Source organism: Hippopotamus amphibius, chromosome 5 (genome assembly GCF_030028045.1).
Source record: "Hippopotamus amphibius kiboko isolate mHipAmp2 chromosome 5, mHipAmp2.hap2, whole genome shotgun sequence".
Lineage (NCBI taxonomy): Eukaryota > Metazoa > Chordata > Mammalia > Artiodactyla > Hippopotamidae > Hippopotamus > Hippopotamus amphibius.
Window position 1 is genome coordinate 173,252,079 of NC_080190.1, and position 27,806 is coordinate 173,279,884.

The 27,806-nt window shown below is 49.4% G+C and overlaps 1 protein-coding gene across 3 annotated transcripts; it reads left to right on the forward strand.

Moving 5' to 3' along the window:
* The first annotated feature begins 1,766 nt into the window (after nucleotides 1–1,766).
* GML (glycosylphosphatidylinositol anchored molecule like) lies at nucleotides 1,767–16,138 on the forward strand. Of its 3 annotated transcripts, XM_057737270.1 has the most exons (5): nucleotides 1,779–1,830; nucleotides 10,344–10,509; nucleotides 10,974–11,055; nucleotides 11,657–11,764; nucleotides 15,690–16,138. In XM_057737270.1, the coding sequence occupies exons 3-5, from the start codon at nucleotides 10,992–10,994 to the stop codon at nucleotides 15,980–15,982; spliced, it is 465 nt and encodes a 154-aa protein (XP_057593253.1). In that variant the 5' UTR covers nucleotides 1,779–1,830; nucleotides 10,344–10,509; nucleotides 10,974–10,991; the 3' UTR covers nucleotides 15,983–16,138. The 3 variants fall into 3 exon arrangements, with proteins under 3 accessions (XP_057593254.1, XP_057593255.1, XP_057593253.1); XM_057737271.1 differs by lacking the exon at nucleotides 10,344–10,509 and having other exon boundaries at nucleotides 1,767–1,830; XM_057737272.1 differs by lacking the exon at nucleotides 10,344–10,509 and having other exon boundaries at nucleotides 1,778–1,800.
* Nucleotides 16,139–27,806: the final 11,668 nt, after the last annotated feature.

Sequence of the window (27,806 nt, forward strand, 5' to 3'; positions counted from 1 at the left end):
CCTGGGCTAGGGGAGGCAACCAGAAGCCCAGCAGCAGCCCAGCAGCGACCCAGCCCCTGCCTCACCTGCCCACCCAGGCAGAGCCCCAGGACCCCGTGGCCGGGATGTCTGAGCTCTTGGTCACCCCCTGGGGGCGGCAATGCCAACTGCAGCTTGAGGCCAGCCAGGAGGGCCTCCAGGAGGCAGGGGCCCTCTCCTCCCAGCCCTGGACTTCACGTACCCTGGGATCCTGCAATGCCACTCCCAGGTCCATGCTGTTCCTAACAGTCTGGGTGTAATACACAAAGACCAAGAATGACCCAGCAATTCCACTCCTGGGTACAAGGAGGAAACGAAACACCCTCCTTTGAAAAGATGTTACAACATTGCCAAGATATGCAAGTCACCCAAGTGTCCATCAACAGGTGAATGATGGAAAAGGAAGATGTGCCGTACATTGGGTTGTCCAAAGAGGTAGTTTGGGTGTTCCCATACCATCTTATGGACATTCCTGAACGAACTTTTTGGCCAACCATATATATACACACACACACACACCCCCACACACCGCCACACACAGGTGTGTGTGTATATATGCATGGAATGTATTACTCAGCCGTAAAAAAGAATGAAATTTTGCCATGTGCAACAACACGGATGCACTTGGAGAGCATTATGCGAAGTGAGGTAAGTCAGAGTAAGACAAACACTGTCTGTTGTCACTCATATGCAGAATCTAAAAAATAAAACAAACTCCTGACTATAGGCAAAAACTCACCCGTACAGAGACTCACAAATATAGAGACCCAACTGGTAGTTACCAGCGGGGAGAGGGAAGGAGGCAGGGGCAGTATGGGGCAGGGGATCGAGAGGTACAACGTGTTATGTATAAAATAAGCTACAAGGGTATTTTGCATAGCACACGGGATGCGGCCAATATTTTACAAGTATAAATGGAGCATAACATTTTAAAATTGTGAATTGCAATGTCATACACCTGTAACTTACACGGTATTGTACATCAGCTCTACTTCAATTGTTAAAAAGTGGCACATTCACACAACTGAATTGTTCAAGTGATGCAAACGGCGGGTTACCTTTCACTCACACGCCTCTCTTAGCAAGTATGAACAAGCGCAGAACCTGGACCCTTCTCTTACACTCACACAGCGGAACTTCCAACAATGGCGGAAGGATTGCCTACAGGACACACAATTAGAAGGATGACCAACAGTGGAAGGCCTAGCTACCAAGACAGCACTGAATAAATGAGAACACATATGGAACGTTTGCAAGCCCACGACATGCTTTGCAGCTGACCTGAAGTAGACAATTATATGCACCAAATAAACCCGTTTCAAATGGGATCAAAGCCTAAGGCCAACAAGATCCGGTGAGGACGCCCAGTGTGGGGGAAACAGGAAAGGAGCCTCGCTGGGGACATGGAGGTTACTGCCTAGATTCCAGGGCTTGGTCGGGTCCTGCGTGCCCGGAAGTTTCCAGAAGGTCTGGGCAAGACAGGGGTGGGGGCAGGTGGAGGGGGGTGGACGCAGCCGGGAGGGAGGAAGTTCCTAAGTCTGGCTAGGGCCTGGGACCACAGGGAAGGTTCCAGAGGTCTTAGCAGAACACTGGGGCTGGGAAGGTTCCAAAAGGGGGGGGGCGGCGGGGGGGCGGAGGGGCGGGGCCCGGGGGCGGGGTGTCGCCCGGAAGGGCGGGGCGGGGCCCGGAGGGGCGGGGCCCGGGGGCGGGGCGGGGGCGGAGCAGGTGGAAACCGGCCCATAACGTCTGGGGAGGAAACGTGGCCACAGGCGAGGTCGGAAGGTGTGAGCAGAACACGAGATCGCGGGGAAGGTTTGAGGAGACCTGGGGAGGGCTGCGGCGGACACGGAGTGGGGGAGACAGTTCCCGAAGGTCTGGGCAGGATACAGGGCCCATGGAGAAGTTTCCAGAAGGTCTGGACAGAAAACGGGGACACAGAGACTTCCCAGAAATTCTGGGAAGGACACTGTGGCGTAGAAGGTTCAGGAAGGTCTGGGCAGGACAAGGGGTGGGGGGAAGGCGGGAGGACTCGAGGGGGTGGGGGGTGGGAAGGTCCCGGAAGGTCTGGCCAGGAGAGCGGGGAAGTTTCCAGAAGGTCTGGCCAGGACTCGGGGACGGGCGAGGCGGGGCAGTTTCAGAAGGTCCGGGCAGGACACGGGGACTGGGGGGGATGGGCGAGGCAGTGACGGTTCCAGAAGGTCTGGACAGGACACGGGGAGCGTGGAAGGTTCTAGGTGGTTGGGCACGTCACGGGCGGTGGGCGGTGGGGCCCGCGCTGCAGGCTTGGCCTGTGCCTCAGGTCAGTGCTGGCGGCTCCTGCGGTTCGGCCCTGCCTCCTGGAGCGAGGTTCTGGGATCCCGCTGGTGCCGGGCAGCCCTCCGAACGCCGAAGCGCCCACACCCGTGGGGCCTGCGGTCTCCCCTCCTCACCTAGCGGCCGGGGCCCTGGGTACAGCAACACCCACCTCCCACCCAGCAGCCCCGCCCCAGTGCAGCCCCGCCCCAGTGCAGCCCCTGTGGTTTCTTTCCTCAGGCCCTTTGTTTGGGGCTGAATTGGCTGTCACTTTTTGGAGGAGGAAAACCAGATCGTTGGGCTTCAGCCTCTGTGCATTTCCGAGGGATGCTTGCCATCCCGTCTTTCCCTGCCACCTCTTGAGGCTGTTTAGGTCTGGTTTTGTTTCCTAGATTTTTATCATCATGCTGCCGGAAATAGTTTGTATTTTCTACTTGGGATGATGCGGTAGGGGTGGGCTGGGGAGGGGAGGGCTTTATTATTTGGAATTGCCTTCTTGAATCCAAAGCCCTGAAGTGACTGTTTCTTGCTCACTGCCGCTGTGGTCAGGAAAGGGACTGTGAGTTTCAAACATCCTTTATGGATGTGACATTTCCATCCATCTTTCTTTCTTGTCATACGTTTTGCCTTGAAGTCTACACTGGCTGATACCAAAGGAGCTCTTCCACCCACACGTCTGTGACCTCCTCTGCGTCGTGCTCTTGTTGTCCTGTGTTTATTTCTAAATGTGATGTGCAGTGAACAGGTCTTGTAGTGGGATCTGCCGGTAAGGAGACAGCGGAACCGTGTTCGTGTCCAGCCATATTCCTTTCCCCTTCATTTTTGAAGTGCATTTTGCCTTCCTTACAAGTCTTGGTGATCGGCGGCGTCTTTGTACAGCTTTTGGAAGGGACTGTCCTTGAGGTTTTCTGTGTCTCCTGGTTTTCGTGGAAAGGCCAGGCGTGGCTGGCATGTGGCCCCCCTGAAGGTACTGCTGCGTTTCCTCTGGCAGACGTTCAGGTTTTCACTTACTAAAAGTCGTTTTCCACGGTTCGGCTGTGGTCCGTCTAAGAGTGGTCTGCGTCGCCTGCGTTTTCCTTGGACCTGCGCCACTGAGCTGTCTGGGCTGTGGGCTGATGCCCCACGTTCATCTTGGGAAGTCGTGTCCCCACCGTCTCCTCAGAGGTCGGCTCTGTCCATGGCCCTGTCTCTCCTTCTAGGACTCCGGTTGCATGGATGCCAGGTATTGGACTCTGACCCGAGAGTGTGCTTTTCCCAGGTCTGTTCGTGCCTTTGTTTTTTGTTCTCTGGGTATCAGTTTGGATACTTTGCGTAGACCTGTCTTCAGGTTTTCTCTGGCTCTGTTTTCCTGCACGTGGCTGGCTGTTCATCCCATCCAGTGAGTTTTTCACTTTCAGATATTTTGTTTTTCTGTTTTAGGATGTCCCTTTGATTGTCTTTCTGGCTGATGTAAGGGAGGAAAAGATTTCCTCTACCGTTCTAGGTTCCTCTGGCTGCTCCAATCAAGTCAATGTGAGATGGATTAACAGAAGGAAAATGAACCAACTTAATTTTGTAGTACGGAGGCCCCGTGGGTATAGGACTACGAAGTGCCTGAAGAAGGCCGCGTGCAGGCCGTTTAGACAAGGAATCGATTATTTGAGAAGATTTGATGAAACGGGGATTTTTGCTTGCGTCATCAGATTAAAGAAGTAACAGTTTGTGGACACCCCTTTCTCAGACTCAGAGTGCCCCTGTCTTTGGCGCTAAGGATGCCCTCCAATCCTCCCCATGTCATGGTGGGGGAATACCTTCCCATGGGAGTTTTGCTTCTTGGTTTCAGGGGACCAGAGTAAGGCCAGGGCGCTCTTCTTGTACTGGGTGTTTCTCAAGTAACTTTCCGCCAAAGGATCATTAGGTGGCGCTGGCATATGTGGACACGGTGCCTCGAGCCCTGTGGGTGCCCTTCTCCACCTTGCCTGGAAGTTTCACACTTGAAAGCTGACGTGGTAGGTCGCCCCATTATTTCACTGAGTGAAGCTCTTCGTCTTGAAAAGCGATCCGTTCAGTTAGGCAGCTGTGTGACACAAGAGATGGTGGCATATCTGGGGTGCTAAGGTAGGCCTACATTGTGGGAGAAGTCAGGAATTTAATAAGGCATTGCCATGGAAATGCAGGGAAAATACCGTTGAGTGATGGGAGCAAACTGTAAACCAGTGTCTGAGTTCTGAGGGCGGCCAGTCCCGAAGAGCTCTGCGTGTCCGATTTGACGCATTCTTCAGATGGTCTGAGGGCCGCCGGGACACGTGGACAGATGTTCCTGGTTTGCAGCGTGAATGTCCCGAATGATCCTTCTGATTGGCCCGTGTGGCAACGGGCACAGAGATTGCCTACACCTGAGCTGCTGTGCTGACTTCTCAGAAGTTTATAGAAAGTTGTCCACCTGTAGTTTGCATGGCTTTAGCAAAAGGGGCAGTTTTAGTTCCTAATGACTGCAGACCAGAAGGGTGGGAGAAAAATAGGACGCTTCAGTTTGGAGAGCTGCAGCTAAGGTTTGAGGAAATGGACTAGAAGAATTCAGAGTCGAGTCATCTTACAGTTCAAAAACATAACCTAAAAGTAATCAGCAGAAGTAGCATCTGCTATTCATACAGCTGTGTTACCAAAATGTAATTTTTTGTCCCCTCCGCTGCTCGGCTTTCTATCAAAGACAACCATAGTAAGTCTACTGTGTTTGCAACGTAAGGCTAGTTCCAGTCAACTTGGCTTGACCGTTTAAATAAGTGCAGCAGGAGTAGAGCTTCACCATGTGGACTTGAGAACTCTGTCTTGCTGGAACTTTGCACAAGGAGTCACTGATTGGACTTCTGAAGCCTCCGGAGGCAGGGGAGCCGGGTCCCGCATGTGCCGTCAGACACCGTGTGCAGCGCCTGCCCGCCTGGGTGAACTCCTCCTTCCTCGAGGCTCCCAGAACGTCCTGAGGTTCCTGCCCCTGCCGGGAGGTGCCCTTCCTTACTGACCTGCTAAGGCCACCAGGAAGCCTGTCACCAGGTACCAGGCTGTTTTCCAAGGGGCTTCTTTGGCTGCATAGAATCAGTGTTCGCTCCTTCAAGCTGTCTGGTCATACCTGAGTCTGTGTATTTCCTCCTCACAAATGACATTCCAGTCAGAGCCTTGGTAACCTGACCAGTGTTTTCAGCTGAGTCCTGTTAGGAGGAGAACAGGTTCTTAGTGAACTCATGCAATCAGCTCTACTGCCGGGAAGATAAGACTACTCACTGGGAGCTTCCCGATTCTGTAGGGATTAGGCAGAGAGGAAGAGTAACTGCTTCATCTTGGTTTGCAAGGTGCAGCTTGTCCAATTGCCATGAGTCATAGATAGCTTAAGAGGAAAAGTTTCCTTACATCCTGAAAATCAAACCACTGAAAAACTCACGAACGTTTCAAAGTTAAAAAGTCATCAAAAAATCAGTCATCCCCTCAGTTCCCGGTCCCATGTAATTAATTCTTGTTGTGCTTGGTCTTTTTTGTTAGAGGTTTTCTGAAGCCATCCGTGTTTCCCTTAGAGTTCTGTAAATCCTCCTCTGGTTCAGTGGTTGATTGGAAGTGTTATCAGAAAGCTGTTTTCTAGCGTGCTTGTTGGAGTCCTTTCCGTGAATCCCCCTGAAGAGAAAGCACTTTTGCAGGAACACTTTTGTAGGAGCATCAGAGTAGAACAGTATCCGTAACTAACAAAAGACTTAAAAATGGCCACAGGTAAAAATCTGATGAGACTTACAACTGTCAAAGAAGTTGGCTTATTTCTGTGACACATGACACTTCAAGATAATAAGCAGAATTGCAAGTGATGACATACCAGGACATATCGGATTTCCAAGAATTTCATATGATTGCTGGAAGACATATTAATAACATAAACCCATGAAACATCCTCCAAGGGTGTCTACGCATCGCTTGTTTGGCAATGCTTCCCATGTAATGTAACGAATCTCGTTGTTAATTGCAGCCTAGTTGATTTGTAATATCGTGTTAGTTTTGGGTGTACAGCACAGCAATTTGTGTACGTATATTCATATAGATATACAGATTCTCTTCCCTTAGGCAGTATTACAAAATCCTGAGTACAGTTCCCTGTGCCATACAGTTGGTCCTTGTTGGTTGTCTGTTTTATATATAGTAGTGTGTATATGCTAATCCCAGTCTCCTAATTTTTCTCTCCCCCACCCCCTTTCCCCTTTGGTAACCATACATTTGTTTTCTGTGTCTGAAACTCTCTTTCTGTCTTGGAAATAAGCTCCGTGTTTTGTTTGTTTCTTTTGTTTCTTTGTTTTTTTAGGTTCCAAGTAGAAGCGTTATCATCTGATATTCATCTTTCTGTGTCTGGCCGACTTCACTTACTCTGATAATCTCTAGGTCCCTCTATGTTGCTGCAAACGGCATTCTTTCATTCTTTTTATGACTAATAGTCCAATTGATATATACACCACATCTTCTTTATCCATTCGATGTCAATGGACATTTAAGTTGCTTGCATGTCTTAGCTATTGTAAATAGTGCTGCAGTGAACGTTGGGGTGCATGTACCTTTCCAAATTATACTTTCTCTGGGTATTTTCCCAGGAAGGGGATTGCAGGATCATATGGTAGCTCTATTTTTAGTTTTGTAGGGACCCTCCATCCTGCTCTCCATGGTGGCCACACCAATTTACATGGCCACCAACAGTGTAGGAGGGTTCCGTTTTCTCCACACCCTCTCCAGCATTTGTTATTGGTCGATTTTTTGATGATGGCCATTCTGTCTGGTATGACATGATACCTTGCTGTAGTTTTGATCTTCATTTCTCTAATAATTAGCAGTGTTGAACATCTTTTCATGTTTCTTTGACTATCTGACTGTCTTCTTTCGATAAATGTCTATTTAACTCTTCTGCTCCTCTTTTGATTGGGTTTTATTGTTTATATTGAGCTGTAGGCACTGTCTGTATACTTAGGAGATTAATCCATTGTCTGCCTCATTGTTTGCAAATAATTTCTCCCATTCTGTAGGTTGTCTTTCATTTTGTTTGTGGCTTGCTTTGCCGTGCAAAAGCTTTTAAGTTTAATTAGGTCCCTTTTGTTTAGTTTTGGTTTTATGTCCATTACTCTAGTAGACGGATCCAAAAAGATATTGCTGCAATTTATGTCAAAGAGTGTCCTACCTAGGTTTCCCTCTCGGAGTTTTGTAGTACCGGGTCTCACATTTAGCTCTTTAATCCATTTTCAATTTATTTTCGTATATGGTGTTAAAAATGTTGTAACTTCATTCTGTTACATGTAGCTGTCCAGTTTCCCAGCACCACTTATTGAAGACGCTGTCTTTTCTCCATTTTATTTTCTTGCCTCCTTCATTGTCCATTAGTGGACCATTGGTGTGTGGTGATCTCTCTCCTGTTCCCCTGATCTGTATTCCTGTTTTTCTGCCAGTACATTGCTGTTTGATGACTGTGGCTTTGCAGTAGAGTCTGAAGTCTGGGCGTGTGATTCCTCCAGCTCCATTTTTCTTTCTCAAGATTGCTTTGGCTCTTCGTGGTGTTTTGTGTTTCCATACAGATTTTTTAAAGATTTTGCTTCTAGTTCTCTGAAAAGTGCCATTGGTAATTTCATAGGGATTGCATTGAATCTGTAGATTGCTTTGGGTAGTATAGTCAGTTTGACAGTATTGATTCTTCCAATCCAAGAACATGGCATATCTTTCCACTTGTCTGTGTCATCTTCCATCTCTTTCATCCGTGTCTTTTGGTTTTCAGAGTATGGGTCTTTCGTCTCCTTAGGTAGGTTTATTCCTAAGTTTTTTATTCTTTTGATGCGATGGTAAATGGGACTGTTTTATCAATTTCTCTGTCTCATCTTTCATTGTTAGTGTATAGAAATGCAGGAGATTTCTGTGTACATGTCTGTATTCTACAACTTTAGCAGATTCACTGCTGAGCTCTAGCAGGTTTCTGGTAGCATCTTTACTATATTCTCTGTATAGTATCATGTCATCTGCAAACAGTGACAGTTTTACTTCTTTTACAGTTTGCATCCGTTTTATTTCTTTTTCTTCACTGATTGCTGTGGCTAGAACTTCCAAAACTATGTTGAATCCAAGTGGCGAGAGTGGATATCCTGCCTTGTTCCTGCTCTTAGAGGAAGTGCTTAGAGAGTGACGTTCATCTCTGTATCCTCAGTGCCAAGGGTTTTCCCTGTCTACCTTCTGACTTCAGCTCTCCCACCTCCTTGTCTGCACATGTCACACTTGGGCGAGAGGCTGATGGAAGACGCCGGTAGGGTGATGGGCGCAGGCTTCTCTTCCGAGACCACTTGGTCCCCCAGGATCCGCCGAGAGCTCTTGGAAGCTCTGCCTTGGGAAAACCGGCTTGGTCTTTACAGATCCTGGAGACCGAGGGCCTCATCACGGCCCATGAGCCCAGACAAGCCTCCTGGTTGGTCTTCCCTGCCAGATTCCCTCTGCCTGAGCCAGCCTGGGCTTCAGCCAGTGGCCAGACACACGGGGGGAATCGGGATGACAGTGACTCCTCTGGGAGAGGCTTGTCTGTCTTTGCGATTTCAGTTCATCTGGGGCTTGGTGCCTCCCTGTATGTCCAAAAGCTCTAAAAATGGGACTTTAAACCCTCGTCGGGTTTCCTGGTTGTGGCAGCCCGAGTAGCATCCTACCTATCCCTGGTCGTGGTCATGTTGCATGGGTCCTCGTGATGTACCAGGAGGCTGAGCGACGGTGGAGGGGGTGTCCCTCCAGTAGGGGTTTCTTGTGCTTTGGCCACTTTTCCCAGGACCAGGACGTTCATGACCTCTGCAAAGTGATTTTCCTGCCCGAGGTTTATGGTCCCACAGTCATGTCCCTCCTGACCCAGGCCTGCTGTGGAAAGGTGGGCTCCTTCCGTGCTTTTCCTTGAAGCCGAGGCCCACGTGAGTTCTCCAGGCGTCTCTGTGCCCACAGGCCACACTCGCCGGCCCATCTCGCTCTCTGACACTTCGCTCCTGTGTCGCTCCTGGGGGATCCTGTTTTGTTCTGTGTGGGAAGCGCAGTCCCCACTCTCCACTCTTCAGGGGCCCTGGCTTCTCCTCCAGGACCTGTTTAGCTGTCAAACCCTGAATCTCTGAGCACTGGGTGGTAACAAACGGTGCCGGGAATCGTATTACTGGTGGACGCTTTGCAGGCTGGTTTCTGCTCTGTGCTCATCCAAGCTCTTGAGCACTTTCCCATCTGCCTGAAGGTCTCAGCGGGGCGTCAGTGAAGACAATTGCTGGGCAGTGGTCAGCGTCTTGTCTGGGTATGTGCAGTGCAGAAGGGTTCAGAGCGTTCAGAGTGCAAGAGGCGGAAGAGGGCCTCGGGGCATTGGCTCTGGGTCCTGAGCTGCGGGCGAGACTGGCCGTGGGAGCAAGGGTGGCACGAGGCCTGGGGGGCGCAGATGAGGGAGAGCAGGCAGCAGCACGTGGGAAGGGGCTGCGGGGAGGCGAGGTCCGGGCGTGGAGAGGGTGGGGGTGCACGCGGGCGGCCACCTGGCTGGGCGAATCAGCAGCCCCTGCAGGGCACGGGTGCTGAGCGCCTCCGCCCTGGTCCTCTGCCCCCGAGTGCGGCAGCCCGTGCTCATCCGAGCGGGAGGCCTGTGGCTGCACGCAGGGCGAGGCCCAGCCTTCCCTGAGAGAGCCCGGCTGAGGAGAGCAGGGGGCCGGGGCGGGGTCCGTGGTCCGCACCTCGGGGGCATGGCGGGCGGCTGCACAGTCAGCCCCGTCCTGGGCCCCTCCGCCGGTCCCGGGCAGGTGCACGTCGGGGGCGGCCACCGGCTGGGTGGGGCTCCTCGGGGTGACAGGCAGCAGCAGGCGAGGCCGCGCCGCTCAGAGAGGAGCCTCGCTGAGCCCTGAGGGCATGTCCTGCTCCTGACAAGGGAGGTGGGGCTCCCCAGGGAGCAGGGCTGCCAGGGGCTCGTGGGGGGGCAGCTTCCAGAAGGAGCGTAGGCATTGGCAGCAGTGGGGGTGCCGGTGGGGGCTCACAAGAAGATGTTTCCGATGCAGCCGCTGCCTGGTGCCTGGGGCGGCTTTCTCTGGAGCAAGTGCCGCTGTCTGGACTCAGGTGTGGCGAACCCCAGACCCTCCCCTGCCGGTAATTCAGGGCTACGTGGTGCCCAGGCCCCGGGAGACGTGATAGCGTGCGGTGCACGCTTCCTAGCCTCAGGGCAAGGTAGGCTTCGGGCCGCTTCTGCACTCGTTCCCCTGTGTAGCCACCACCCCCTGGGTTTGTCACGGTGCTTGTGCAAGCGGGAAATAGCTCAGTGGACAGTGTTGGAGCTGTTTACACGAGGCGCCCTTGAGGTCGGGAGACACCGAGTGGATAAGGGGCGACATGGGGGCGTGTGGTCCACGTGGAGACCGCCCCAAGGCCTCGCTCACCCGGCCGTGCCCTGCGTGCTGGAGAGCAGGCAGGATGTCCTCGTCTAAGATGCAGACTTGAGCTGGGCGAAGCCTTCCTGTGCGGGAAAGGGCTGCTGCCCAGTCCCCGCCCAGAGGCGCTCCCAGCCCCGAGCGAGAGGCTCTGGAAGCTGGCAGGGGTGGCGGGGACTTGCGTGCTGGTCAGGCTGGGAGACCAGGAGCCCCTCCAAGGAGCCCCGCCCCCGCCGACGTGTGCCCTGGGCCTCCTCCCTACAGGTCCAGGCCCCGCCGGTCATGATGCTCCTCTTTGCCTTGCCTCTGCTCATGGGCTGGCCTCTGGGATTCGTTGACTCGGCCTGTGAGTATCAGTCCTTCTGTGTCTTGGAGGGGATGAGACTTCACTTAATTAGGGTCATTTTAAGGGTCTGACTGGAATTTTCATCGTCTTAGCCAGCTGAGATCTGCATCGTCAGCGCAGTTGGTGGGCACAGGGTGTCCGGGAGCAAGGGGAGGGTCAGGATGGAGGAAGGCTTCCTTCAAAGACCAGTGGACCCTGGGGCCTGAGGGGGCAGGGGTGTCTCTATCTGTGGCCCTTCCTTCTCTGGGAGAGGCTGGAGTGCCTGAGAGCAGGGAATTCAGAGGAATTTTGGCCTCTTATGACTACCAGGCCTTCCTTGAAAAGGTGGGTCCGATCCACAGAGCAGAATCTTCACCACCTGGCCGCCTGGAGGCATTCTGGGAACCTGTCTCTGATGACAGGAAATATTCCTGGGTGCACCTGGTTTGTATCCAGGGACCCTGTCCTGCCTGGGCTCAGAGCCCACGGAGGGCTGAGCTGTGCGTCCTCAGGGAGTCCGTGAGGCTGAGGGAAGGGGCCAGCTGCTGGAGGGCTGCAGTGGGTGGTGACAGAGAGGAAGAGGCATGTTGGAGCAAGCCTGAAGCTGCTCTGTTTTATCTAGGGACTTATAATTTGAAATGCCATGAGTGTGCGGTCATCAACACCTTCAGTTGTTCCAAGATTAAAACGTGTGACTACAACATCCGGCGCTGCATGACAGTCTCCATCCGTGAGTACCTGCGGAGCCTCTTACCCCGTGACCTGCTCTCCCCACCTGAGCAGGTTCCGAGCACAGGGCCACGCTGTTCTCTGTCTGCGCCCAGCCACATGGCCTTGGCCTGTTCTGTCCCCATCCTGAGAGCATGCTCCGAGGACTAGGCTCAGCCCTGGGAAAGGGCAGTAGCGACCTCTTGCAGAGACACACACTCTGCCAGGCGGGGCCTTCTGTGCACACGTGGCCTGCGATGTCTCCGGGAGCCGGTAGGACTGCTGCCCCTTAAGGCCTCCACCCCTTGGCAGTCCCTGGTCATGTGGGTGGATGCCCCAGGGCAGCCCGGGCGATTTCTTGTCGCCCTTTGGACTGTGGTCCTCTGGCGAGGTCTTCCAGCAGAGCAGGCCCAGGAAGAGGATGCACCTTGGATCCTGGGGACATTGCCTTCCACACAAAGGATTCTGCCCAGTTTCCAGGTGCTGGAACAAGGAGACAAAACTCACCACAGAGACAGACCCAACAGTCTTTTCCTGAAAGGACTAGACACTAAATGTTTGCAGCTGTGTAGGCTGTCTAGATTCTGCCACAGCTACAAACATGGTCCTTGTGGGGGTGGAAGCAGCCATAGAGGATAAGTCGACCTATGCTCCACCCTGCGTTCTACAAAGCTTTATTTACAGACACGGTTGGTGCCTGGGTTTGTGCCATGAACTCTTGTTTACCAGATTCTACTACAGAAGCTTTGAGCAGCTCTGTTAGAAACTAGGAAGAAAAAAAAAAAACCCCAGAAGACCCCAACGAACTCGGAAAAATCAGCATATCTGATAGCAGACCCAGAGATGACCAGCTACAGCGGTTTACGGGGTCGCCTGTGTCTCTGCAAGGTGGACTTCATGCCATGACATAACCAGCATCAACAAGTCTTAAATGATTGCCATTACCTTGCGTTCCTTCTCTATTACAGTGAAATTAAGTGAGAAATCATGCCTCAAAAGAGAACCAGGCAACCACCAACGGCTTCGCAACTATTCAGGGCATTTCTAGACAAATCACACAGAAGAGAAGCCCCAACAGAACCTAGGAAATCGTGAGGTCTGGATGATTAGGAAGTTATGACAAGTTAAAAGTGTGGGGAAAGCAGTTAAAAAGTGCTTACTGCGAAGTAGATCACATCACAGGCGTGTAGGAGAGCAGAGTGAACATTCTCTCCGCTTCCATTCAAGATGTCAGAAAAAGAACAGATTATCCACCCAAAGAAATGAGGAAGGACATATGAAGAGGATAGCAGAAATAAACAAGAGGTAAATCCACAAAGCCGAGGTTGGTGTTTTGAAGGATTCGCAGTATGGGTAAAACAGAGGACAAAACAAAGAGGAAAAATGGAATTCTCATTGCCACTATGAGGAATGGAACGGGAGGCATCCATCGGCCCTCAGAGACCTTATGAAGAGAATAAGGGGCTGTTATGGTCAGGCTCCCTGTGATGAGTGTGAGACTCCTGATGAAATGCACAAACACTAGAAAAACAATTAACTGTAACCGCCTCCCAATGAGATTGGGAGGCTGAAATGTCCTTAATACGTTCCAAATAAACCTACAGACCTGAGATTCTGTTGACTTTAGAGCTGTAAACCAATAGAAGGATCCACCAAGCTTAAGGACGGTGAGTCCCAACACAGCAAAGATGAATCTACGAATTCATGGAAATGGCAGTCAGAGTCTCAGCAGGTGGGGTGTGTGTGTGTGTGTGTGTGTGTGTGTGTGTGTTTATGAAGACCATGTGCGGTTGGGCTCAGGATTGAGAAACAGACCAATGGAGGAGAAATGCAAAGTCAGAAAGCACATACATCCAGTTACCGGCTTCCTGATAAAGCCAACCCTGCCCTGGAGTGGGGAGAGACTCTTGTTGCCTTGGCGGGTGGTGGATACACGAGCTCTTAGACACAGTGTTCACAACACACAAAAGAAGCAGGTTCAGGACGTTGTTAGATCGCAATAATACCCAAAAACGAAGTGGTTAAAAAGGACAATGCAGAAGGCTACCTTCACGTCCTTTAGAAAAGTAAGAATGTTCAAAACTGAACAAAATGCTGGTCACAGAAGAAAGAAAGATAACTGGTGTTATGTAAAAATTCACAACATCTGCCCCCAAGAAATACTGATAAGACAGTAAAACTGCGCCTCACGGATGGGGAAGAAGCACTTCAAACACATCTGCTAAACGCCTTGTATGCAGAACACAGAATGAACTTCCTCCTACCAATCGGTGACTAAAACAGCAGAACATCCAATAGAAATCTGAGCAAAAGGCATGAAGGCAGTTTACCAGATGGGAAATTTGTATGGGTAATAAGTATAAGAAAGTTGTTGAACATGATTCCTCTTGGCGGAAAGGCAGCTTGAAAGCACAATACGATGACCCCAACAGGAACGACCGAACATTCAAAGAGGACCACACCGCGTGCTGGTGAGATTTGAAGTGTGAGGCTCCTGTGGAGTAGAAGTAGGTACAATCTATGGGAGTCTCTTCAACAGCCTCTGCCAGAGCCGCACATAAGCGTGTCCAACACCCAGCGTCACCACTCCTGGGTACATAGCGCCTGAAACACGCACACCGCCCCCTCCACCACCACCCCCCACCCCACCCCCGCCCAGGACAAGGACAGGAGGACTCATGCAGCACCACTCGGGGTAGATTACAACCACACACAGCCTTGGTGTCCATCAGCAGTAAACCGTGGCATATTCATCAATGGAAATGGACACCTACGAGAGTGAAGAACACACAGCCACGCACAAAGGCAGGGACGCATTTCACAAACACCAGCAGGGAAGGGAAGGCGGCCGCAGCAGCTCACAAAGTAGGGTTTCCCTGTCATTGGTCCACAAGCAGGAAACTCATGTGTAGGCTCAGAAACGCAGGCGCTTCCTTCTTATCTTTGGCCTTGGCTGCGTCTAGTGCCTGAATGCAGGAACGGAGACAGGACTTTGGGGCTTGCCACCCAGTTCTGTTCTTGAGCAGGGTGCTATTACAGGGTGGTGTGCGCTTGGTGAAAATCTGTTAAGCTGTCAACTTCCAATTAGGTATGCCCTTTTCTGTAGAATGTGGGACTTTAAGGAACTCCATATCACATATGGAACATAAAGAAACGCAAGTGACTGGAGTGCAGTCATCCATTCCTTCTGATGTGTTTGCAGAGGCAACCTCAGAGGCACGCGTGGGCACATCCATCCTGGTTAGCTCCAGGAGGAAGTATTTGTGCAAAGGCTGTGAGGCTCAAGGGAACAGAACAGGTGGACGAGGCCTGTGGCATTTACCCCAGGCAGGTCTCAGGGGGAGCCCTGGTCAGAAAGCATTGGTTGGTCGAGGCCACTGGCGAGCCCTCCAGCGAGGGTCATCACGGTAGTTGTGGGCCTCTGCCTGGGACGGTGCGTCCATTCTGCCCTGGGGAATAAGTGGCCTTTACGGGGCATCAGCGTCTCTATGTTGGGCCAGGAGCTGGGAGGAGCAGGCCAGGGGGCTCGGCAGGAGCTCATCTAGAGGGGCCATGCCAGCTGCGGAAAATCAGCTGAACACCATGCTATAGGGGCGCTCTGCTTGAGCAGAACATGTTTCCCGGTCTCCATTTTATTCTGGGTCCCGTGAATCCGACGACAAACAGTGAACAGGACAAACCATTTGCATCGTGACATGACCAGGGACCATAAAAGTCCGTAGGGAGGCCAGGTGCCCAATACGGTGGCAGGGTAAGCAGAGAAGCGTCTCCAGGAGAAGGTCTTCAGGAATCACGAGAACCTCTAGTGGACTTGACTATTCCTGCTCAGTCAAGACTCTCAGGCAGTGTAACAGCATTTGGGGGCTGAGCTAGCTAAATAAACGTGCTTTGATATTTGCCAGTAGAAAATGTGAAATCTTTGATTTTTCTCTCCACTTCTTTTTTAGGTTTGAGTACTCGGGAAATGCTCGTTTTAAAGAACTGTACATACAACTGCACTTTTATGTATTCAGTCCATCAGCCTCCTGAAGCCCCCAGAAAAAAATATTTTCCTAACAGTTTCTATTGGGTTAATTGTTGCGGTTCTATGACTTGCAATTTTGGGGGACCTACTAATCTTGAGAGAGACATCGCACCCGATGATACAATCGAGGAGGAGCTGGAAGGAACTGAGCGACTGGGGGAGTCGGCTTTGCTCCTGAGCTTTGCCTCCATCCTAGTCAGCAATACACTGACGTGAGAAGCCCCTCTGGATGCTCTGATTATGTCCCCATTTCTCAGAACAAGTTAGATGTCCTTTGATCTCTATGAGCCAGAGACACTGACCCCCACCCCCCCAGACCCCCCTTGGCGAGTTAGCCATTTCGGGCTTGTTTCAGGAGAGAAATAAACAACACTGTTGTCTGGCTTCTGTGGACTCAGAGATTTCTTTGTGGTTTTAGCGCTTGGTCCTTTTATCCCTCACTAGGCATCATCTGACCCATAGACAAAACTGTCCTGCCCCTTTAGGGAGCTGAGATGGAGCGTTTTATTGAAAGCAAAAGAGTCACAGGGCATAGGCTATGTGCCCACTGAAAGATGGCCCCAGGCCTGCCCAGGCCACATGTTCCTGAGGCACCTGAGCCTGCATCCTTCCAGTCTCGGGGGGCACGACCAGAGCGGAGCGGGTGTCGGCGATGCGGTGGTCTGTGGGCCCTCAGGGCCTGCCGTTGAGCCTGCGTCCAGCGCCCTGTGTGGCACAGACGCGTCCTGCACGACTCGAGCCGTCTCTCAGGATGGCGCCTGGCTGCCCGCGCGGGACAGGATGCTTCCCCAGATGCTGACACCTGGGAAGGGCCGGCTGGTGGCGGCTGGGACACGTCAGGGACAGAGGTGCAGGCTCCTGCTGCCGGCACTCTCCGTGCGCCCATCGCAGTCGGTGTCTGAAAAAGGTGTGGACGGGTCGGAACATCAGCCCGTCTGCTCTCTTCCTCCTCCTGCTCCTTTAAATCCATACGTGAACTGAAATTCCTGAGAGAAAATTCACAGAACATCACATCATCGTGTAAAAGTGTGTGCTTCAGTGTCTCTTAGTCCATTCCCAGCGATGGGCACCCATCACCCCTATGTAACTCCAGACTATTTCACAGCCCAGAAGGAGCCCCGCATCCAGCCAGCAGTGCCTCCCCTTTCATCGTCTCCACCGGGCTCGGTGCCATGGATCTGCCGTCGGTCTCTGGGTTTGCCTGGGCTGGGTCTCTCAGGCGGGCTTCTCCAAAGAAACAGAACCAGTAGGAGACATGAATCTACGTCATGAGAGAGAAGGGGGTGGAAGGAGGGATGAGGGGAGAGAGAGAGAGTAGACACTGGAAGGGGAGAGCGATTTTCAGGAATTGGTTCACAGGCTTGTAGGTGCTGGCAGGTCTGAAATCTGTCGGGCAGGCTGGCGGCTTAGAAATTCAGCTAAGAACTGTGTTGCAGCCTTGAGTCTGAATTCCGCAAGGCTGTGGGCAAGAAACTCAGGTGGGGTGTCTGTGCTGTAATCTTTCAAGGAGACTTTCTTCTGCTTTGGGGAACCTGGGTCTTTGCTCTGAAGGCCTTCCCGGGATTGCATGAGGCCCACCCACGTCATGGGGGAGGCGTCGGCTGTGCTCAAAGTCTCCGGGTGAAGGAGCTAATCATGTTGGAAAAGGTCTTCAGGGCAACATAGACTGGTGTTGGCGGGGGACCTGAACGCCATAGCTCAGCTAAGCTGCCTCGTGAAATCACCCAGCACTCGGGACATGTCATAGAAAAGGTGTCATACCATCCTCGGCCTCTCGTGTCTGGCTTCTTTCACTTGGCGTAGTAGTTCCAGCATCACGCATGTTGTAACGTGTCGTTCCCATGTTTGTTTGTTTAAATAGCCTTGCTGAGATATAATTCCCATACCATGCAATTCACTCAAGCAATGTATAGACGTCACTAAAGTTTAGCCCGCTCACAGGTATGTCAACCATTACCATTATCCATTTTAGAGTGTTTGCCTCACCTTGAAAAGAAACCCCATCCCCATCCGTGCCCACCCCAGGCTCACCCCCTTTCCCATCACTAGGCAGCCATGAACGTGCCTCTGTCCCGACAGACTCCCCTGTTCTGCACATTTTCTGTGAGTGGAATCCTCCAACCCGGAGCCGTTTGTGACTGGCTTCTTCAGCTCGCCCTAGCGCTTCCCAGGCTCGTGTGTGGCGTGGTGTGTTTCAGGACGTCCTTTCCCTGCTGAACAGGGCTCTATAGTGAGGTTACGCCTCGTTTAGTGTGTCTGTTCATCAGCTGATAGACGTTTCGGCGGTTTCTACCTCTGTCGTCATGGACAATGCTGCTCTCGGCCCACATGTAAACATCTTTTACGTGGACACAGGCTTTTCATTCTCTTGGGTGTATGCCTCGTAGCAGAGCTGTCAGGTCCTACAAACGCTCTCTAACCATTGGAAGAACTGTCAGGCTGTTCCCACAGTGGCTGCACCATTTTACATCCCCACCAGCAAGCAGGGCATGAGGGTTCTGGTTTCTCCACATCCTCGCCAGCACTTTTTGTGTCTGATTCTCTGGCGCTGGCCGCCCCGGGGGGTGTGCGGTGGCAGCTCACTGTGGTTTGTTTGATTGGCGTGTCCCTGCCGGCTCACGAGGTTGAGCATCCTTTCACGTGTGTGTTGGCCCTTTGTGAGTGCATCTTCCTTGGAGAAATGTCCATTCAAATGATTTGCCCAACTTAAAACTTGGCCTTTTTGCAGCCGAGTTTTGAGAGATCTTTATATATTGGGAAAACAAGTATCTCATCAGACACAGGATTTGCAAATACCTTCTCCTAGTCTGCCGCTTGTCTTTTCACCCTCTAGGAAGTGTCCTTTGAAGACCAAATATTTCCTTCTCCCCCCTTCCTGCAACAGCAGGAGCAGGGCAACATGGCGATGCTAAGAGCTGAGGAGGAGGCACCAAGAGCCCTGCACACCACAGAAGTGCCCTCGGAGCGAGACAGGAGGGAAGGTGGCCGGGTACCGCCTTTAAAAGAATGACATAGTCATGCAAGGTCATAAAAACGGGTTGGAATCAAGTACGTCCCAGATGTTGGAGGATTCGACTCCCAGTGGACCTTCAGCCTCATCATAGGCTCATTGGGATACATCAGCTACATGACACCCCCACAGGTGCCATGACAGCTCTGAGGCCGCCATAAAGACCAAAACGTGGGCAGTGGCCCAACTCCTGGAAACCCCTGCCCCTTCCCCCAAAGAACTAGAATAATCTTCTCACTGGTTAGCCTATGAAATAATCCAGCCCATAAAAACTAACCACCCCCACAACCCAGGCCCACTCTCACTCTGAGACAGCCCACACTCTGTCTATGGAGAGTGTATCTCCCTGAGTAAATGTGCTTTCACTCTACTTTGACTCACTCTTGAATTCTTTCCTGTTTGAAGCCAAGGAGCCTCACTTGGTGGCCTGTGCCAGGGACTTGCCCAAGACTTGGCATGTAACCATCCTCTTGTGCCCCCTTCTCCTGTAGCATAAGGAGGACAGACGCCGGGCAGGACCCTCCTCCTGGAGGCCGGTGGGTTCAGGCAGGAGACAGAGAAGCCTGGGAGGGGTGGTGAGGGGGCAGGGGCCAGATAGGATGGAGCTGAATGTGGCTACAGAGAAATGGCAGGCATCACTCGGGCCCTGGGACTGAGACGGGAGAGTCTGGACTCCCGACCAGAGTGTGCCCAGGCTGGACAGCGCCACCCCTGGCACCTCACTGCAGCCTGGGCAGGTGCCAGGGGAGCAAGTGTCAGGGCAGAGCCCCAGAAATGCTTTCCTTTCCTTTCTCCTCCCCTCCGCCCCCTTGTTCCCCTCCCCTCCTGAATCCCAGCAGGACACTATGGGGCTCTGGGCACGGAAACCTTTCGGTCCCCCTCAAAGCTGCATGACGTTCCCTGAGTCCCAAAGGGCAGATTCAAACAGTTGCTAATCCAGGAAGAGAAGGGATGCAGAGATGAGGGGGGAGCAGCCAAGAAACAGCAGTGCACTCTTGGGTTCTGCCTCAGGGAGACACATAACATTGTCTTTAAGCCCTTTTCAGAACTAAAACCCAGCAAATGGAAGATGTCACCTGAGGCCAGAATAAGGAACCAGAGAAGCTCAACAAGAAGCTTTTCAGAGGGACTTCCCTGGTTGTGCAGTGGTTAAAAATCAGCCTGTCAAGGCAGGGGACACAGTTGAGCCCTGGTCCAGGAAGATTACAGATGCCTTGGAGCAACTAAGCCCGTGCACCGCAACTACTGAGCCTGCGCTCTAGAGTCCATGAGCCACAACTACTGAGTCTCTGTGCCACAACTACTGAAGCCAGTGTGCCTAGAGCCCGTGCAACAAAAGAAGCCACTGCAATGAGAAGCCTGCGCACCACAACAAAGAGTAGCCCCCATTCACCGCAACTAAAGAAAGCCTCTGTGCAGCAGTGAAGACCCAATGCAGCCAGTAAATAAATAAATAAATAAAGATTACCAGAGATGAGATTAAAGGAATGCAGGCCCTGCCCACACCCTAATCTTATCAGCAGCCCCACACTTGAACTATAAAACTTCTCACCAAACTCCCCTGGGTGGGGACACATAGTTTTCAAGAACAGGAGCCCACTGTGCCCCCTTTGCCTGGCAAAGCAATAAAGCTATTTTTCTCTATTTCACCCAAAACTCTGTCTCCGAGATTTGATTTGTCACCAGTGTAGAGAGTCCAGGTTTTTGTCATCACTCCATCTGCAGGGGTTCCTCTACCCCTCCCCTCCCTACCTGCCCTCACCAGGGCTATAGGAAATGGAAACTCAGAGCCCTGGGCCCCTCCTCCTGCTCCTCCCTGCCCAGCCCCACCCAGCCTCCCTTTGCTCCTGCACAGCATACGCCTCCCAGCCTCCCCCCATCTCAGGGAGGGAGGGGCAGTGGGAACCAGGAGGACCACCAGCCACCCCCAGGAGGTCTGGCTGCCTCTGAACCCAGCCCTCAAGAGACTTTGCCCTCCAACCCTGAGCACAGGAAATGTTGGGCCCCAAGGGTCACAGACACGATAGAGCAAGTTTCTTCAACTCTCTGAGCCCTGGTTTTCACTTCTGAAAACTAGAGGTAGCTATCAGTCTGCAGGATGCCTGGATGCTCAGAGCCTGAAGCCAGTGCTGCCAGGACCATGGGGGTTAGGGGTGTCTGCTCTTGCCTTTCAATAAAGCTATTGGCCTAATTAAAAAACAAAAATACTGGAGGTAACCACACCCATCTCTTCCCAGGGACAGTTTCAAAGAGCTATGAGAATCAGAGAAGTGAGAAATGCAGAAACAAAGGAAAACAGTCAAGCATGACAAAATAATAATTTAACCATAAATCAAAGATTTTTAGCTCCTCCTCAAGGGCTATAGATACTATGCTGAGCCATGTCCTTGAGTGGTTTTGCAGATACAAAAGCCCCCACCAGGTGGAAGAAGTTAACTGCATGTGGACCACCAGCACTTAGCCCCCAGAACAGCTGGAACTTGAGAACTGATCATGCTGACCCTTGTGACCTCACTTGGTTACCTCCCTGTCAACCAAGCAGAGAACTCTGCGTGAGCTGAACATGTACCCTGAGACCCTCTCTCTCACACTGTTTTTAAAAACCCTTCCCTGAAAGGCACTGGGGAGTTCAGGTCATTTGAGCATGAGCTGCCTGTTCTCCTTTTTGGTGCCTGCAATAAACGCTGTACCCTCCTTCAATCCCAACCTGGGTCAGTGGATTGGCTTTGTTGCAGGTTGGGCAAGTGGACCCAAGTTTGGTTCCAAAACAGTATTAACAGGAATAGAGCATTTGTTACACAGATACGCTTGTATCTGCTTCCTGCCCCTTGGCTCCCAGTGTTCTCAGAGTCATGGAGTGTCCACCTGGTGCCCTGAGCTTCTGGATTCTTCCACTTCTCCTGACTGGCAGGTGACGGCAGCTCCCGGGGCCTGAGTATGTCATTGTTCACTGAGTTAAAGAGCACAAGTCTGCCAGGAATCAGGGAGGCTCAGAAAACTAAAACTCAGAGGAAAACAGGCCTCCTCCACCATTTCACCATCCCAGACACAAGGGTGTATGCAAGTATGTGTGTGCCACGTGCACACACATGTTCTTTATTGACCAGGATACAAAGACATTGCACATAAAAACCTCTCATGTAACTGAGCAGCTGTAAAATATTCCAGTGTTTGCATGCCCCAATGAAACAAGAGGGAAGGGGGCAGGGCACAACCTTTAAAAGAATAACGTAGCCATAGGACATGACAAAAACTGGCTAGAAAAAAAAAAAAGAAACATTAAAAAAAAAACCAACAACTGGCTAGAGCCAATTAGATCCAGGATGGTAGAAGATTCAACTTCCAGGGGACCTTGAACCTCATCATACGCTCATTGTAATACATCAGCTAAATTTCACAGCTCCCAGAGCCATGACAGTTCTGAGGCTGACCATGAAAGGCCAAAAAGTAGGCAGTGGCCCAAACCCCAGAAATCTCCATCCCTTCCGCAAAAATAGTTGGAATAATCCTCCCACTTGTTAGCCTATGAACTTACCCAGCCCATAAAAATTAACCACCCATATTTGGGGGCCTCTCACCTTCTGAGACAGAGTCCATACTCTGTCTGTGGAGTGTGTTTCTCCCAAGTCTGTTCTCGCCTTTTGAGATGGACCACATTCTGTCTGTGGAATGTGTACCTCCCTAAATAAGTCCACTTCTTACCTCTCACTTTGTCTCCCACTGAATTCTTTCTGTGATGAGGCATCAAGAACCTGAGCTTCATTAAGTCCTGAGACCAGATGTGTGATCTCAATTAAAAGACCGTGGGTGGGACTTCCTTGGTGGTCCAGTGGGTAAGACTCCATGATCCCAATGCAGGGGGCCTGGATTCAATCCCTGGTCAAGGAACTAGATCCCACATGCATGCCACAACTAAGAGTTCACATGGCGCAACTAAAAAAAGATCCCACATGCTGCAACTAAGACCCAGCACAGCCAAAATAAAATAAATAAATAGAAATTTTTTAAAATAATAATAATATAAATAAATAAATAAATAAATAAATAAAGTAGAAGACCATTGGTTCAAGTCCCAATCTGAGTTGTGCAGTTTCACCATGATCTCCTTAACCATTTCCTTACCCTTTATTTTTTTTTTTTTTTTACTAACTTTGTCAGTTGTTAATAAGGAAATCCTGTTGGTTTTACCCTCAAAGTATATTGGGATGCACTCACTGCTCCCACTCACAGGCACCTCAAGGCTCCCAGACACACCCTCTCCTGCCTCTGGATCACATCACAGCCACCTCACCCACACAAAGACCCACAGTGGACTCTGCCAGGAGGAGCCGGCTTCCAACTCTGACCTGCACTCCCTCCCACCAGCCCCCTCCTCCCTGCTTCTGGAATATTCCAGGCACATTCTGTACTACTTGTTTTCTCCTCCTTGTGGGAAGTTGTTCTCCTAGATCGCCACATGGCCAACTTCTCACATTCTTTTCTGTCTTTGCTCAAATGCTCCCTTTTCTAGCAGAGGTCATTTAAAATTTAAATTTGAAATTACAAAATTAAATTTAAAATTGCAGCTCCACCCACACCCTGACACAGATTCCACTGTGAAGTCCCTGCATCAGGTTTTCTTCTCTCTCAAGCACCTCTGATATCTCTGTAAGGTACTTATTTATAACTTGTTTATTTGTTATTTATTGTCTGTCTCCTCGAATTATAATTGAAGATTCCATTAAGGCAAAGAGAGTTCTTTTCTTTCAGTTCAGTATTCCAAGTAGCTGGGACACTGACTGCTGAGTAGCAAGTGCTAAATTAACACAACGAATGAATGAATGAATGAGCAGAGGAATGAATGGTGCCCCCTGAACAGATCATCTTCTGAAGGTAATATCCCTGGACTGGGGGAGGCAAGAGATGGCAGCAAAGTAGAAGCACATGGAATCCATACCTCTCCACAGATGAATCAGGAATACATCAAGAGATGCAATAATTCCCACATAAGGCCAGCTGAACACCAGCAGAAATCCTTGGATATCACAAAGGACTGCAAAGATCCCGACATAACTGGTGACCTCTGAAGTCTGGATTACTCCACCAGAAGTCAAATTGGAGACCCTGTGCAGGAAGAACCGAATCTAGGACACTAGACCACCGGAGAGTCCTAGGCCACAGGGAAGATGAGCTGCAGAAAATTTTCACAGAGCCCCCCATCAGAGTGTAAGACCTGGCTTCACCCAACTGCCTGCAACTGCCAGTGTTGGACACCTCACACCAAACTACAAACAAGACAGGAACACAAATCCACCCATCAGCACACAGACTACCTAAACCCATATTAAGCTCACAGATACCCTAAAACACACCACCTGACACAGCCCTGCTCATCAGAGGGAAAAGACTCAGATCCACACACCAGAAAGCAGGCACCAGACCCTCCCATGAGGAAGCCTACTCAAGACACTGGACCAACCCCAACACAGGGGGCAGAGGGCAGAAACAAGAGGAATTACTACTAGGCAGCATAGGGAAAGCAGACAGCAAATCCTATAAATTAGACAAAATGAGGAAACAAAGAAACACCTTGCAGGCAAAGGAGCAAGATAAATACCCACAAGACCAAATAAATGAAGAGGAAATAGGAAAATTGCCTGAAAAAGAATTCAGAGTAATGATAGTAAAGATGATCTGAAGTCTCAAAAACGAAATAGAGAAAATACAAGAAACATTTCATAAGGACATAGAAGAACGAAAGAGCAAACAAACAGTAATGAACAACACAATAACTGAAATTAAAAATACTCCAGATGGTATAAACAGCAGAATGACTGAGGCAGAAAAACAAGTAAGTGAGTTGGAAGATAGCATGGTGGAAATAACTGCCACAGAGCAGGAAAGGAAAAAGAAAAATAAAAAGAATGGAAGGTGGTCTCAGAGACCTTGGTGACAACATTAGGCACACCAACATTTGAATCATAGGCATCCCAGAAGAAGAAGAAAAAAAGAAAGGGTCTGAGAAATATTTGAAGAGGTTACAGTGGAAAACTTCCCCAACATGGGAAAGGAAATCATTACTCAAGTCCAAGAAGCACAGAGAGTCCCATACAGAATAAACCCAAGGAGAAATACACTGAGGCACATATTAATCAAGCTAATGAAAATTAAACACAAAGGAAAAGTATTAAAACAGCAAGAGAAAAGCAACAAATAACATATAAGGGAAAACCCATAAGGATAACAGCTGATCTTTCTGCAGAAACACTGCAGGCCAGAAGGGAGTGGCAGGATATACTGAAAGTCTTGAAAGAGAACAACCTAGAGCCAAGAATACTCTACCCAGCAAGAGTCTCATTCAGATTTGACAGAGAAATCAAAAGCTTTCCAGACAAGCAAAAGTTAAGAGAATTCAGCACCACCAAACCAGCCTCACAACAATTGCTAAAGGAACTTCTCTAGGCAGGAAACACAAGAGAAGGAAAAGACCTACCCAAACAAACCCAAAACAATTAAGAAAATGGTCATAGGAACATACATGTCAATAATTACCTTAAGTGTAAATGGATTAAGTGCTCCAACCGAAAGACATGGATACAAAAACTGGCTGAATGGATACAAAAACAAGACCCTTACATATGCTGCCTACAAGAAACCCACCTCAGGCCTAGGGACACACACAGACTGAAAGTAAGGAGATGGAAAAAGATATTCCATGCAAATGGAAATCAAAAGAAAGCTGGAGTAGCCATATTCCTCTCAGACAAATTAGACTTTAAAGACTATTACAAGAGACAAGGAGAAGGACACTACATAATGATCAAGGGATCAATCCAAGAAGAAGATATAACAATTGTAAATATCTATGCACCCAACATAGGAGCACCTCAATACATAAGGCAAATGCTAACAGCCACAAAAGGGGACATCGACAGTAACACAATAATAGTAGGAGACTTTAACACCCCACTTACACCAATGGACAGATCACCCAAACAGAAAATAAATAAGGAAACACAAGCTTTAAATGACACATTAGATCATCTCAACTTAATTGATATTTATAGGACATTCCATCAAAAAACTACAGAATACACTTTCTTCTCAAGTGCACATGGAACATTCTCCAGAATAGATCACATCTTGGGTCACAAATCAAGCCTTGGTAAATTCAAGAAAATTGAAATCGTATCAAGCATCTTCTCCGACCACAACACCATGAGACTAGATATCAATTACATGAAAAAACTGTAAAAAATACAAACACATGGAGGCTAAACTATACATTATTAAACAACCAAGAAACCACTGAAGAAATCAAAGAAGACATCAAGAAATACCTAGAAACATGTGACAAGAAGAACACAATGACCCAAAACCTATGGGACGCAGGCAAAAGCAGTTCTACGAGGGAAATTTAGAGCAATACAATCCTACCTCCAGAAACAAGAAAAATCTCCAATAAACAACCTAACCTTATACCTAAAACAATCAGAGAAAGAAGAACAAAAAAACCCCAAGGTGAGCAGAAGGAAAGAAATCATAAAGAAATATATGCCAATAAATTGGATAACCTGGAAGAAATGGATAAATTCTTAGAAAAGTACAATCTTCCAAGACCGAACCAGGAAGAAATAGAAGATATGAACAGACCAATCACAAGCTCAGAAATTGAGGCTGTGACTAAAAATCTCCCAACAAACAAAAGCCCAGGGCCAGGTGGCTTCACAGGCGAATTCTATCAAACATTTAGAGAAGAGCTAACACCTATCCTTCTCAAACTCTTCCCAAATATAGCCGAAGGAGGAACACTCCCAAACTCCTTCTATGAGGCCACCATCACCCTGATACCAAAACCAGGCAAAGATGTCACAAAATAGGAACATTGCAGGCCAATATCACTGATGAATATAGATGCAAAAATACTCAACAAAATACTAGCAAACAGAATCCAACAACAACACATTAAAAAGATCATACAGCATGATCAAGTGGGGTTTATCCCTGGAATGCAAGGATTCTTCGATACGTGCAAATCAGTCAATGTGATACACCACATTAACAAGTTGAAGGATAAAAACCACATGATCATCTCAACAGATACAGAAAAAGCTTTTGACAAAATTCAACATCCATTTATGATAAAAAAAAAAAACTCTCCAGAAATTGGGCATAGAAGGAAATTACCTCAACATAATAAAAGCCATATATGACAAACCAACAGCCAACATCGTTCTCAATGGTGAAAAACTGAAAGCATTCTCTCTAAGAACAGGAACAAGACAAGGGTGCCCAACCTCACCACTACTATTCAACACAGTTTTGGAAGTTTTAGCCACAGCAATCAGAGAAGAAAATGAAATAAAAGGCATCCAAATTGGAAAAGAAGTAAAAGGGTCACTCTTTGCAGATGACGTGGTATTATACATAGAAAACCGTAAAGATGCTACCAGAAACCTGCTAGCTAGCACTAATCAATGAATTTAGTAAAGTAGCAGGATACAAAATTAACACACAGAAATCTCTTGCATTCCTATACACTAACAATGGAAGAGCAGAAAGAGAAATTAAGGAAACACTCCCATTTACCATTGCAACAAAAAGAATAAGATACCTAGGAATAAACCTGCCTAAGGAGGCAAAAGACCTGTATGCAGAAAACTATAAGACACTGATGAAAGAAATCAAAGATGATACAAACAGATAGAGAGACAGACCATGTTCTTGGATTGGAAGAATCAACATTGTGAAAATGACTATACTACCCAAAGCAATTTGCAGATTCAACGCAATCCCTATCAAATTACCAACAGCATTTTTCACAGAAGTAGAACAAGAAATCTTACAATTTGTATGGAAATGCAAAAGACCCCGAATAGCCAAAGCAATCTTGAGAAGGAAAGATGGAGTTGGTGGAATCAGGCTCCCTGACTTCAAACTATACTACAAGACTGCAGTGATCAAGACAGTATGGTACTGGCACAAAAACAGAAATGTATATCAATGGAACAGAATAAAGAGCCCAGAGATAAACCCATGCATATATGGGCA